This window comes from Columba livia, chromosome 17, assembly GCF_036013475.1.
Source record: "Columba livia isolate bColLiv1 breed racing homer chromosome 17, bColLiv1.pat.W.v2, whole genome shotgun sequence".
Classification (NCBI taxonomy): Eukaryota; Metazoa; Chordata; class Aves; order Columbiformes; family Columbidae; genus Columba; species Columba livia.
The window spans coordinates 10,144,801-10,157,351 of record NC_088618.1 but is presented as its reverse complement, the minus strand read 5'-3'; the positions used below and the strand labels follow the sequence as shown (position 1 = coordinate 10,157,351).

The window sequence follows — 12,551 nt, the reverse complement described above, 5'->3', positions numbered from 1 at the left end:
AGAGCATAATCTGAATTTTTAGCAAAATCTCAGTTGAGACACCCCTTAGTAACCTTTGCAAAGGTAAGAATCGGCCAAGCAGATGTATTTCTTCAGTTTCACTTTCCTTTTTTATATTTGCCTTTAAAAAATCCTTTACACTTCATTTTTACGTGAAGTATCACAAAATGTATTAGGATTTGTAAGGGGTTTTCACTGCCAGAATATACTGGAACCTTTTAAACATTTCACATGCATCAAAACTGAGTATTAAGAAAAATGAAGCTTTTGATTGTCTTGCCTTTTACTGACATATATGGCATTTAGATAAAGAAGGATTTCTAGCACATGCACGTGCAATTTAGTATTTTCCCACTCGCTTTCTGTATTCCAGACTTCAGCTCTTCTGGGCATCTTAGTAGCTGCTTCTGTTCCATTCAAGTTACACTCTTTGGCATCTTTTTACTCCTGATACCATATGGCATTCCTTAATCCTTCTGCACCCAAACTGCTTTAGAAGTTATTCTTTATTAATGACACTTTTCCAGCTGTCTCCAGTCAGCATGAAGGCTTTTGCCACGTCCCTGTTCCTGAGCCTGGGTGACTAAACCACTTTTAGATAGAGCTGCCAGGGCCTGGGGGGATCCCAGTCCAGGCAGCGGAAGGGATGGTGTGGCAATGGCACCTTTGCAGAGCGGTCAGTCCTCGTTCTTTTCCAAAAAGAGGATACCTGATAAGGAGTATATTCAGAATGCAGTCAATATTATTTGCCTGATTACAGTCTATTACAAAAATATATTTCTGTAGAACAGAATGAAACTATCACAGTATCACAGTATCACAGTATGTTTGGGATTGGAAGGGACCTCAAAAGATCATCTAGTCCAATCCCCTGCTGGAGCAGGAACGCCCAGGTGAGGTCGCACAGGAACATGTCCAGCCGGGTTTTGAATGTCTCCAGAGAAGGAGACTCCACAACCCCCCTGGGCAGCCTGTTCCAGGCTCTGCCACCCTCACTGAGAAGAAGTTTTTTCTCAAATTTAAGCGGAACCTCTTGTGTTCCAGCTTGATCCCATTACCCCTTGTCCTATTATTGTTTGCCACCAAGAAGAGCCTGGCTCCATCCTCATGGCACTCACCCTTTATATATTTATAAACATTAATGAGGTCCCCCCTTAGTCTTCTCTTCTCCAAACTAAAGAGACCCAGCTCCCTCAGCCTTTCCTCACACGGGAGATGCTCCACTCCCTTAATCATCTTCGTTGCCCTACGCTGGACCCTCTCCAGCAGTTCTCTGTCCTGCTGGAACTGAGGGGCCCAGAACCAGACACAATATTCCAGGTGTGGTCTCCCCAGGGCAGAGTAGAGAGGAAGGAGAACCTCTCTGACCTACTGACCACCCCCTTTCTAATCCACCCCAGGTACCATTGGCCTTCCTGGCCACAAGGGCCCAGTGCTGGCTCATGGTCATCCTGTTGTCCACCAGGACCCCCAGGTCCCTTTCCCCCACACTGCTCTCTAATATGTAATTTCCCACAAGAATCACAGGGAAATGGCCGTGGCTCTTAAGGGAAATACCCTTCAGGGCAATTCCTTGAAGAGATTATTTTTGAAAAAAAAAAGAATAAATCTGCAGAAAATAAATCCAATAAAGCCCACTTTGTTACATAGCATTAAGGCCTGTGAGCATTGGTGCTCATTCCTCCCGGCCAGCGCACAGGTGTAAGGAGCGGATGACACTGCTGGGTTACAAAGGCACCGGGTGCGAATTCTGTTCTCACACGCTCTTCCCAGGAAAGCCAGGATGGCCACATCATGTAGCTGGGCGAAGCTTCTCCCCAGCCGCGGGGACACCAGCGGTCCCAGGGCACAGGGCTGCGCCACAGAAGCTGCACCCTTAGTTTCTTGTCTTCTGCTGTTGTGGGCTGCAATCTCCGCACAAGTTTTTGCTGCTACGATTATTATTATCAATTATTATTACGTGATGCTGTGTATCTGTTCGCCTCCCTCCAAGATGCTATTTCTGCCAGAGCCTTTTCTGCCTTTGATCACTGCCAAGAAGACGGCTTTGACATTGTGTATATTCCCCTAGCCCACTGCAAAGTCCTAATCCTTCTAATAGCTAGAGGTTTTCAGTTTAAGTCTTTTATTAATATTCCATCTTAATTGTAAAGCACTTCAGTGATATCTGAAAGCCTGTCTTACATAACAGCGTTATCCACACTTGAGTCCTTCAGAGATGGAGCGTCAGGAAAAACCTCTGTTTGATCTGCCTGGTCTGTCATTAGTCCTCATGCCTTTAATGCAAAAACCCATTAGAAATTAACAATATGTTTCAAATGTCAAAGCTCAGTCAATGTATATTTTTAAATATTTGATATTATTAGAAAGAGTATGAGTTGCTGTCATGTATGGATTTCAATGATGTAGTTAGCAAAGTCTCTATAAAGTCTTCTAGGAGCCTTGTTTGCAGCTGTAAATCATCTGGAAAGTGAAAGAAACTATAGGAAGTGGAGAGAACTAAGATATTTCATAAAGTGCCAACGCTGATAAGATTCTACTACGCATTAGCTTTTCTTGAGCTGGGTAAACAGATGAGAGCACTTAGAAACTGGGAACTACTTGTTTCCTCACTGTGAACATCACAGGAAGTCACTGAAAAGGAAGAAAGGAGAAGCACTTTTGCTAATCTGTAATCAGCATTAATGAAGTATGGCTCTTACGATTTCAATTCATTGTGGATGATCATTCCTTTTCCTCTTATACTCCTTCAGCTATTTCAGGCAGTTGCCAGTTTTTTCCCAACATTTATATATTTTAGTAAAGACTTAAAACTAACAAACTGGCACGTTTAAAATATGAACCTTCACGTTTACTTGTCTTAAGGAGATTTTCTTCAGGAGATTGATTCAGCTCACAAATAGATTGCTCAGACTGAACAAAGCCCAAAGAGTAAACAGAGAGCTTTCCTGGTGAACTAATGCATGAAACAAACACTTTTAATAGAGTTTGATGTTATTAATAAGCAGATAAAGCAGAGATGTGAACTTGAGCTTCAGACAGCAAATATGAACCTCTCCTTAAATCCCACTTCAAAAGATAAAGAACATACCAGCGCATGTCTGCAGTTTGCATTTATAAATAATGCAGAAGCAGGAGATTTCTGTTTTCTCCAGCTTCTGAATGTGTTGCATTACATGATTTTTAGAAGGCTGCAACTTTTCTACTTTGTACCTGGACAGGAATTAAATCCAAAGAGCTGAGAACCCCTTTGGAAAACAGGCGTTACTCTGCACTTCCCATGGGAAGAAACCACGGCATGGTGCAAAAAGCTCAAATCCCATCAGTACGTTTTGCTGGGGGGGCAGATGTCAGGATTTAGCATTCAGAAATTCAAATAAAAGCCCAGGCAGTCACAGTGGTCATTGACTCTCATTTGGACACCCAGCTCCCTGCTTATAGACCAGAGTGTGCTGCCTGCCTGAAATCCGCAGAGCTGATCTTCTGCTACCGCACGAGACAAAGTGCTCATTCTGTATGGGTTAATTTGATCCTTTAATAAGTACGGAACGGAAATGCTTCTCTAGTTGTTTAACAGGATTTGTTGGAAATTACTAAAAACCTACATTATCCAATATAACTTGATAATTGTCCTAATGACATATTGTCACATCAACTGCCAAAATGCAGCACCCCTCTGAAATGAGGCATAAAAAGCGTTTTGCAACTAACTTATTTGTGTTATTGACAAATGACTTTATCTGAAATCAAAGCATAATTTAGGCACAATGTAACTACCTAAGCTGCAATTTGTTCAGGACATGAGAGCTTTTATTAAATTCTTGCAGAAAAAAAAAATAAATAAAAATAATCAGATCTCCAAGATTCCGAATCCTCAGTGTTTTAGTTTAGTTTCTGGTGCCAATGGCACCGGCAGCAGCATCTTGCCCCTTCCTCCCTCGGCTGGCTCAGCAGCTTGCACAGGAGCTTTGAGCAGCTGAAACAAGGTGTCCCACTGAAACAAGGTGTCCTGCATCTGCTGGCCGCGTATCCTGACCCTCTTCTCTTGTCTCAGTACCAGGGCTATAATTTTGCATCTGAAAGGGACTACTGGCTGCCATGAGAGACCTGACCACGTTTTGCAACTCATGCAGAGTCCTTCCTGGTTCCAAGCCAGCTGTGCCAAACCCCGTGTCTCCCCAGAGCTGTTTCCTACCAGAACTGTGCACATTATATACCAATATCTGTGTCCTCTACATAAAATATTTGGGAGGGAGCAGCTCTATGGAGAGAGAACAGCTGCCCTGGAGATAATAAGTGATTCACTCCAGCCGATCCCAAATGAATTTGAACTCACAGTAGCTATTTCATACTCTTGCCTGTTTGTTGTATAACTGAGTTTATGTTGTGTAACTGAGTTGTCACATGACGGTAGCTCATATTTTAGGTGGTGGTAGTGAAAGGGTCAAAGGATGAAAAGCAGCAGCTAATTCTATTCTGATTTCCCAGGTGTACCAATAGTGGCAGAATAAAATATGAGGACTGATGTACAATAATCTTTGGACACCTTAATACCCTTCCCAGTGGAAAGAGCCCTCTCCCAAAATAAACACAAGAGGTTTTCTTTGCCAGGAGACTGGCCAGAGATCAGGCTGCCAGGCAAAGAGCAAGCAAGAGCAATTCATTCAGCTTGTTCCCGAACTGCTGCCAACCAGACCACGAGTATCTGGCCTTCAGTGCTGCTCTTTTTCCTGCCCATTCCCTGAAACTAATTATTTAGTCAGTTGATCAATAACCTTTTATTTATTTTTTTTTTTTTTTAAACTGGCAAAGATTAAATGTTCCCCATCAGAAAAAGAATTGGAGGCTTTTTACCTGATAATCAGGGATCCTTTTTAATGCAGCTGAAGAGTCCACCTGTCTCAGTGAAAAGCAGCCATAATCCTGTTGTCCAGATCATGTTTCAGAAAGAGATGACTCCATCACACACATAGTTTATTGTGACTGTAAAACGTCTGCATGGGCTCGTAAAAAGCTTTGCTCTTATCTAGGAGAGCTCAGGTCATCTGAAAGTGGAAAATTATAAAGTGATTTAATTTTTCCTTCCTATATTAAATGCTGCTTTCAATATAAGCCAAAGACAAGCCAAGCAATTGAGCATTCCTGCGCTATTTACTCTTTGGCGCATTATCGTTTTATGCACTGAGGCTGCGTCAAATGGAGAGAAGCACCAGTTTTGCTTCAGTGATTTTCAGAGTATGTTTTTTCCTAGAATCTGTACTGGGATCTCCACTTCAATGTGCTACCTGCCTGCCTCGTGGTTCAGCTCCCCTTGCACAGCAGTGTTCTCTACACAGATGTGATTGTGAAGTTAGCTGTAGTTTGGCAACAGAGATGTCTGATACGAAGAGGTGGCATTCGCCAGCTGTGGGCACTAAAACTGCAAAGCTGAGCCAGCTGTATCAGCTTAATTAATTGCATTCCAGCCATGTGAACTGGAAGACAGCGGCTCAAAAAGTGCGTGGGAGAAGGAAGTAGGGTGAGGAGTAATTCCAGGAAAACTATTTTGTTTTGGTAGACACCTGGGGTAGGGATGGTTGGGTCTCTTCTCATGAGCTGACTAAAGTTAGGCCACACATGTTGGCTCGGGAAGCTCAGCCATATCTGTGCCGCTGAGCACCAGAGCTTCCATTGCATCTTCTTTCATGTTATTTGGTTTAATGAGTGAAGAAACGTTTGGGGCATCATCTCTGTGTGAAGTGTGGTTTCCTGCTCTGACGGGTCTCTCACATGCAACAATGTGGAGCTGTGGAGTCAAGCCAAGGTTTGTGCCCTCATGGAATATTGCTGTGAAAAGGTTTGTCACTTCACTTTGGGAACCGTCCCCGCCTCTTCCTCAACACACGCTGATGATTGCTCTTACCTGCTTTTCCCACTGCAAGCTCCATGGGCACAGCCTGGCCTGCTGGTGAGCTCTGTGGTTTTTTATTACAATGTATAGGGAGCTTCACCTTTATCCCTACCCACTTTCATGTCCCTTTATCTCTGTGTCATCTTGCTTTCCTCCGTGTTCTTCCTGTAGTTCACCCATTCCTCTTGTGGAGTGCTATTTCTGTTCCATTGCCCTTCGTCCTCTTTTCCCATTCCCATAAGTTATTCCAGGATCACACCGGGGCCTTTCCCCGCTTCGATGCCATTTGACTGTAGAAAACAGCGACTTCCAATCCATCTGCCCGTCTCGTCCTGGCAAATCCAAAAGGGAAGTTCTCCATTTGCAATCAGGATGCAAGTAACCAGGGTGGATTTGAACATGGGGATTACAGCCAGAACAATAATGCCTTTGTAATGCTGTCGGGATTATTCCTCTCCTGTGGAGTAAAACCTGAAGAGCAATACCAAGTCGTCAAGTGAACAGAATCTCCAGCTGTCAATGCTTTTGCTTCCTCTGGCGGCAGACACATGCCTGTCCAAATACAACGTGCCGGAAGACCGATACTTGGCACCTTTATGACTATTGAAACATGGCATGTTTCTGAAACCATTTAAAAGAGATGGAGAGATAGTAAAGGGAAAGGAAAGGCCATAAATGAGAGCTAGACAGCTCATCTTCTGTTACAGGATGGATTCCTGATGAGTATCCTGATTCGCAGCCCAGTCCAGCTGAGATTTTATAGTGCTTTGGCAAATTGTTCGTATGATATCATACTTACCCTAGATGATGATGTTTTTGCAAATGCAGGTGACAGAAATAATAAATACTAAGAAACTAGTACCAAGAGAACTGCTGCAAATCATCACAGGCTGTTTGTGCCTTCCTGTCAACAGTTTCATGGAGACTTTTTTCCATGGGCAGTTCTCACTCATTTCACTCTCAAACTCCTTTGCTAGGCCGCAGTCTTTAACTGAAATTAAAATACACTCTTCTGCGTTGAGGGCAGCCAATGCAGCCCCTGTTTGTTTGAACAGTATTCTCAATTTTTTCAAAATTTTTCGCTACACAAGTGAAGCCAAAAAGAATCGACTAAACTCCTTCCCCAAAAACAGTCACACATTTGCTAATGTGCATGCTTTTTGACAGCACTTTGAAGGAAACACAGGATTTCGCACTTACAGGCAGTGCCGTATTTGTCGTTGCGGGATGGAATTGGATCCACCTTCCCCCAGGCTGTCACCCCCAGGCTATTCACTCGCTCCAGAACAGGAGCGGCAGGTCTGGGGAGGGACGCGCAGCTCCCCTCTGGCTTGGCCTCTGAATCACACGAGTAGTTTTTACTTAGCTCTGTCTCCAGAAGCCGTGAGCGTGCACATTACATAATGTAATCTTCATGTCTTGAGGATTCAGGCCTGTCCTCTTTTGTGCTGCCAGATGGAAGAGGAGCCACGCTCTCTCTGGAGAGATGTCCCCGCGCATATCGCTGCTCAGCTGTGCTGGAATTATGTGAGTCTCTCTACAGCCGGGCACTGTTGTTCCCCGGCATTTGGCTCCGGAGTAGCTAGCTCTTTAGTATGCAGTGGATGCTACACAGCCACTGTGATCCAAAGATTGATTTGTCTAGAAAAAGAGATAGATGAAGAACCTTCAAAATGAATTTGTGAGGAGGATGCACTCCAGATTCTCCAAACAGCCCGAGTTTGTTCACAGCTGAAACCCAAATACAGGTGTCGTGGACAGCCACATTTCTGGTTTGTGCTCTCACTCTGTCCCATTTCATAGTATTTTCAGCTGCTGCTGCTGTTCCGTTGCTCGGTTCTGTAACATGGCCCCTGTCTGCATTGTTATTGCCTCTGTTAGTCAAGCTGTTTCTTGCCCTGATCCCTGAAGTGCTCTCCAAAGTGATGAATCACAACTGCACTAGTGAGTCCCTTCTCACTAATGAGACATCTGCTCCAAATTCTGCAGTGCTCAGTCAATCGAGGCAAGGAGCGACAGCCCACCTGTAGCCAGCAGTGTCACTGCAGTCCTCAGGAATAGCTCAAAAGACCCCAAGGAGAGCGAGGGCAGCGTTAGTCAGGCTAGACAGGAATTTTTATCTGTGCTAACTTCTTCACAGCGATGCTTCGTCAGCACCAGCTGCAACTCCAGAAATGGCAACTTCTCTAGAAGCAACGTTACATCCTGATGGTATTAACTTCCCTGGGACAGAGAGGTATTGAGAAATGTACACTTCAGCCTCCTGCTGCCTCTGAGCTGCCTGGCAGAAGAGCCCCTGCAGCAGCCACCTCTCCAGCAATGCAGCTGCAGTAGGGAAAGTCAGGGCTTGTGTTCATCCAGCCATGAGCAGTGGTTCTGCACAGCTGCTATCCAACAGGGCCAGCCTGTTCTCTCAAAAGAAACAAACAAAAAACAAACCACAACCAAAACAAAACAACAAAAAGGTACCCTGACTATAATTAGGAGCCAAAATGACACTGAAGGTACGAATGGGAAACTGTTGCTTGACAAATGTCCCCACCGCAAACCCCTTCAACAGCCCATTTAGCCACCACAACAGCTGCTGCCAAGTGTCCAAAGCAGGAAGGGGGCAGAGGGACCAGCCTCTCCTCTCTGCCATCCTGAGGATGGATGGAGGGCACCTTGTACAGGAACTGCACATGGCTACTGCGCATCTGGTGCTGGTAGCGCAGCCGAGAGGTCAGAGCACACCAAGCCAGGGCCACAGCAGAACTTTTCTGGCAGCTTTGCCTGGGCTGGCATGTGTGACCATAGCAATGGGGGCACAGCAGCATGGGTTGCAATGGGACACCGCTGCAGAGTAGTTGCACTTGGGTTGTTGCAGAAAAGACTGTGTCATCACAGCATAGTAACTGCTGTGCATGTGCCAGCAAGAGCAGAGCTAGCATGAGTAAGCTTATTATGCGATAATCACACCTTCATCTTTCTGGGTACATAAACTGCTGAGGTATCCAAGTCTGGCAGTGAGGCACAATCACTGTCTGAATATGAGCAAGAAGGAACCAGGTTCTTTCCTTACTGGGAATATATGTCTGATTTGACACCATTATCTTTTACTGTTTTTAAACAGAACATCATTATTGAACCACCTGTTGCCACTTCATTACCTGGGTTTGATTACAAAGATGTTAAGTAATCGGCTTCTTAGTTATAAGCTCCTTCAGTTTTATATCCTGTTATGATGTGCCCTAACAAAGCCTGCATGTCCACCTCAAAGGCTGGATCAAAACTTCTCCTGTGGGCTATGTCAGACAGGCAAGGGTGAACACCCAGCCTCCTCTCGTGAACTTTGGGAAACGTGGGATTTGGATCAAGGCTTTGAATCACCTCTGTTATAACCGTAAGAGCCATAGGTGCTGACCTATACAGCCAGTATCCACCGTGGTCCCGTTCGGTAGGTTGAGCACCCAGCCGAGCACTCAGGTGGGCCCCGGTCCCCGCAGAACACGAATTCCTGGTGTGGCAGCGGAGGCACCATCCGAGGGACACGCCTGGGGGCAGAGGGTCACCCCACGGGGCAGGGCTGATCCTCAGAGGCACGAAGCTCCTTCCCTGGGAGATGCGGGATCCCCGGCGGTCAGGCCTCCCCCCGCGCCCTCGGGATGCCGCCCCCGCCCTTTCCGTCCGCGCCGCCGCCGGGGGCGATGCTCCCGCGGCTCGACCCGCCGGGGGCTGCGGCCCTGCGGTCCCCCTCCCCTCCTCGCCGGGCCCGGGGCCGCCGGGCCCTGCCCGCCCGCCGCGCTGCGGGAGCGCCGCCCGCCGCCGCCCGCACCCCCTCGGCGGCGCCGCTTCGGCTCTCGGCGCGCCCCGGCCTGAGCCGGCCCCCGGCGGGGGGAGGCCCCGGCTCACCTGGAGAGGCGGCGGCGGCGCGGGGGGAGCCCCTGCGGGGGGGACGGTGCCCGCCGGCCCCCGCCGGAGCGCCCCTTCCGCGGCCTTTGTCTGCGCTGTCACATGGGCCGCGGTGCGGGATTTAAGCGGGTCTCCGCAGGACATGCCGTGAGCGGCGCGCCGCAGCCCTGCCCGCAGCGGCAGCGCTCCGCCCGGCCGGGGATGCGGCTCTAGCAGCCCCGCGATGAGCGGCTCCTCCATGGCGAAGAGCGAGTCCCGCACTTCGCTGCTGAAGGCGGCGGGGAGCCGGAGGGCGGCGGGAGCACAGCCCCGCGGCAGCCGCGCCCGGGACGGCAAAGGACAAGGCGGGCAGGCGGGGAGGGAGCAGAGCCAGGAGCCGCTCCCCGGGGAGCCCAGTGCCCGCAGGCCGCTCTGCCACCCGGGCGCCCGGGAGGACGGAGCGAGGGGCGCGGGGAAGCTGTCACATGGATGGGGGGAGAGCCAGCCGGAGCCGGCGGAAGGAGGTCCAAGGAGAGGCAGCGGCAAGGAACCGGTGCGGACATCCAGGCACCACCACCTCCCGCCGCACGCCAGCCACGGTCACCCCCAGGACCAGCATCAGCTCTCAGACAGGGATGGGGAGGAGGCAGAGGAGGACTTTTTTTACAGTCACAGGCAGATGTCCAGCAGAGAGTCCCTGAAGCTCTCGGAAGGCGCTTCACCTCTGTCCAAATCCAGCAGCAAGTACTCCACCAAGTCCAGCGGCAGCGATCGGTCGGTGGAAGCGGACCCCCTCTTCCACCAGCTGCACCCCATGCTCAGCTCGGTCTTCGGCCAGGTAAGGGGCGAAGCGCCTCTCACCCCCTCCCTCCCTCCCTCCCTGCCCGCCCTTCGCGCCCCCTCCTCCTGCCCGCTCACGGACCTTCGGCTCCCGGTTGCGGAGCCCCCGCGCCCCGGGATGTGGATGCACTGCTGCCTGCCCGCCCTGCACAACTTCTCCCGGCGCTGCGGCACCGCCGGGGCGCTCGGCGCCGGTACCGAGGAGGGCTCGGCGCCGGTACCGAGGAGGGCTCGGCGCCGGGGAGGGAGCGCGGGTCGGAGCCCCCGCCCGCCCCGCCGGGCGCTCTCGGTGGTGCTGGCGGGGGAAGTGCCGGTGCTTTCTCTGTCGCCGGGGGAAGTTGTGGCTCTGCCTGCTGAGGGTGAGAGAGAAGCAGATTTTAAAAACGTATTTACTTATTAGATTCTATCTCTCTGGCTCCCCGCCTTGCTTTGCTGTATTTGTTTACATCTCCTTATGGTACATTTCTGTACAATCAGCATATGAATCATTTCTGATGGCAGAAGCTGTCGGGAGAAGGTAGTGGGGAGGACGACAAAAAAAATCCTGACCCAATTCCGAAGCCTTCCCAGTCACTATGTTAGGATGGAACAGATGCTTTCGGTGTTTGCAAGCTCTTTCGGTACAAAGCTGTCGCTTTTAGCTGCTTCTGGTAGTGAAATTGCCCGACAGGGCTACCCTCTAAAAATGAAAAGGCAGAGGGAGACTGGCTTGAAATTTTCTTTTAGAGCCATTTAGGGATGTTACTGGGAGATGTAATCTCCAGGAAGATTAATGTAACTGCAATCTCCCAGAAGCATGATTATAGGTATAAGCCAGCAGCCTGGGCGGCTAAGTTCCAGCCCTGGAAGTGATCGATTAAACCAGAATTATAATTTGTGGGGTTTGTTGTTGTTGGGTCTTTTTGTTTGTTTGTTTTTGTTTTAAGCGAGTTTTGGAGGCTTTTCAGGGTGCCCATTCAAATTAAGATTATGGAGAGAATAAGAAGAATTTTTGTAACTGGGAGATGATAGACCTGTATCTGTTTAATCTAGTGTTGTCTGCTGTTCAACTTGACTCCTCCAGAGAAAAATCAAACCACATCTGTTCTCCTCAGCAGTTCTATATCCTCACTGACAGTCTGTTATTTATGAATGTTGTGATTGAGTTTAACTCAGAGCGAGTGTTACCCTCTCTGTGCCAGCAGTGTGCCAAAAGTCTAGATTGAAATATTGTAGTAGCAATAAGGAAGGGCCCGGTGAGCGACTTGGTGCTCAACCAGGTTACAAAAAGCGATATTCCAGCACCAGGCTTAGAAATCCATGGGCTCAGCTCTGTCTTGTGCTGTACCTGTAGTTTTGAGGAAAGTGAAGATGTAGCTGAGAACAGATTTTAAGCCTGTGGAGCTGTGTGCCCCCAAAGCATCAGAAATACAAACAGATCCATGCCAGGGCTCCCACTCACAGAAACCTCTTTGGTTTGGAACTCAGCCCTTACTTAAATGGCATCTTTATTTTACCTGCCCTGCCGCTTGCCTTCTAGTCTCATAAGACACTTCTGAAAGCTGTAAACTTAGCAAAATTGAATTGTGATGCTGAACAATGCCCCTGACAGAAAAGAGACACATACAACTCTAGTTTTCATTGTTTCACTGGGTACATTGCACCAGTGCTTATAAACAAACGCCAACATCTTTCTTTTAGAGCATAATATTATTTATTCCCATTTCTCTCTATATTCATCTCTCATTTGCTTTGTTTGAAGCAACTATGAGAGAATGACCAGCTAGTGGAGATTTTAGGACTGGCTTTTAGGAGTGGGATGTAGTAGGGCTGTGCAGGGGATTTGTGGATACAAGAAGGGGAATTATAATGTGGGAAATGCAAAGAGCTGGTTACAGGAAGAGAGATGTGAAGATTGTTTTGTAGTGATATCAAAATCCTGGGATGAATAAAGGCCCAAAGATAAGAACTG

The 12,551-nt window shown here is 48.3% G+C and overlaps 1 protein-coding gene and 1 long non-coding RNA gene across 6 annotated transcripts in view; one reads left to right on the top strand and one right to left on the bottom strand.

Annotated features, from left to right (window-relative positions):
* Nucleotides 1-247: 247 nt before the first annotated feature.
* On the bottom strand, nucleotides 248-9,908 carry LOC110359818 (uncharacterized). 2 transcript variants are annotated; one of them, XR_010466746.1, is made up of 4 exons: nucleotides 9,782-9,908; nucleotides 5,903-9,484; nucleotides 4,855-5,045; nucleotides 248-709 (listed from the first exon to the last, which is right to left on the bottom strand). It is a non-coding gene; the product is annotated as an uncharacterized LOC110359818 (long non-coding RNA). The 2 variants fall into 2 exon arrangements; XR_010466747.1 differs by lacking the exon at nucleotides 248-709 and adding an exon at nucleotides 1,007-2,463.
* Nucleotides 9,812-12,551, top strand: part of CABP1 (calcium binding protein 1) — a 26,926-nt gene continuing 24,186 nt past the window's right edge. For 2 of the 4 annotated variants that reach the window (XM_065033242.1, XM_065033241.1), the window contains exon 1: nucleotides 9,812-10,598. In XM_065033242.1, coding sequence (XP_064889314.1) covers nucleotides 10,005-10,598 — 594 coding nt within the window. In that variant the 5' untranslated portion in view covers nucleotides 9,812-10,004. The remainder of the gene's footprint in view (nucleotides 10,599-12,551) is intronic. The other 2 variants (XM_065033243.1, XM_065033245.1) reach the window with 2 other exon arrangements.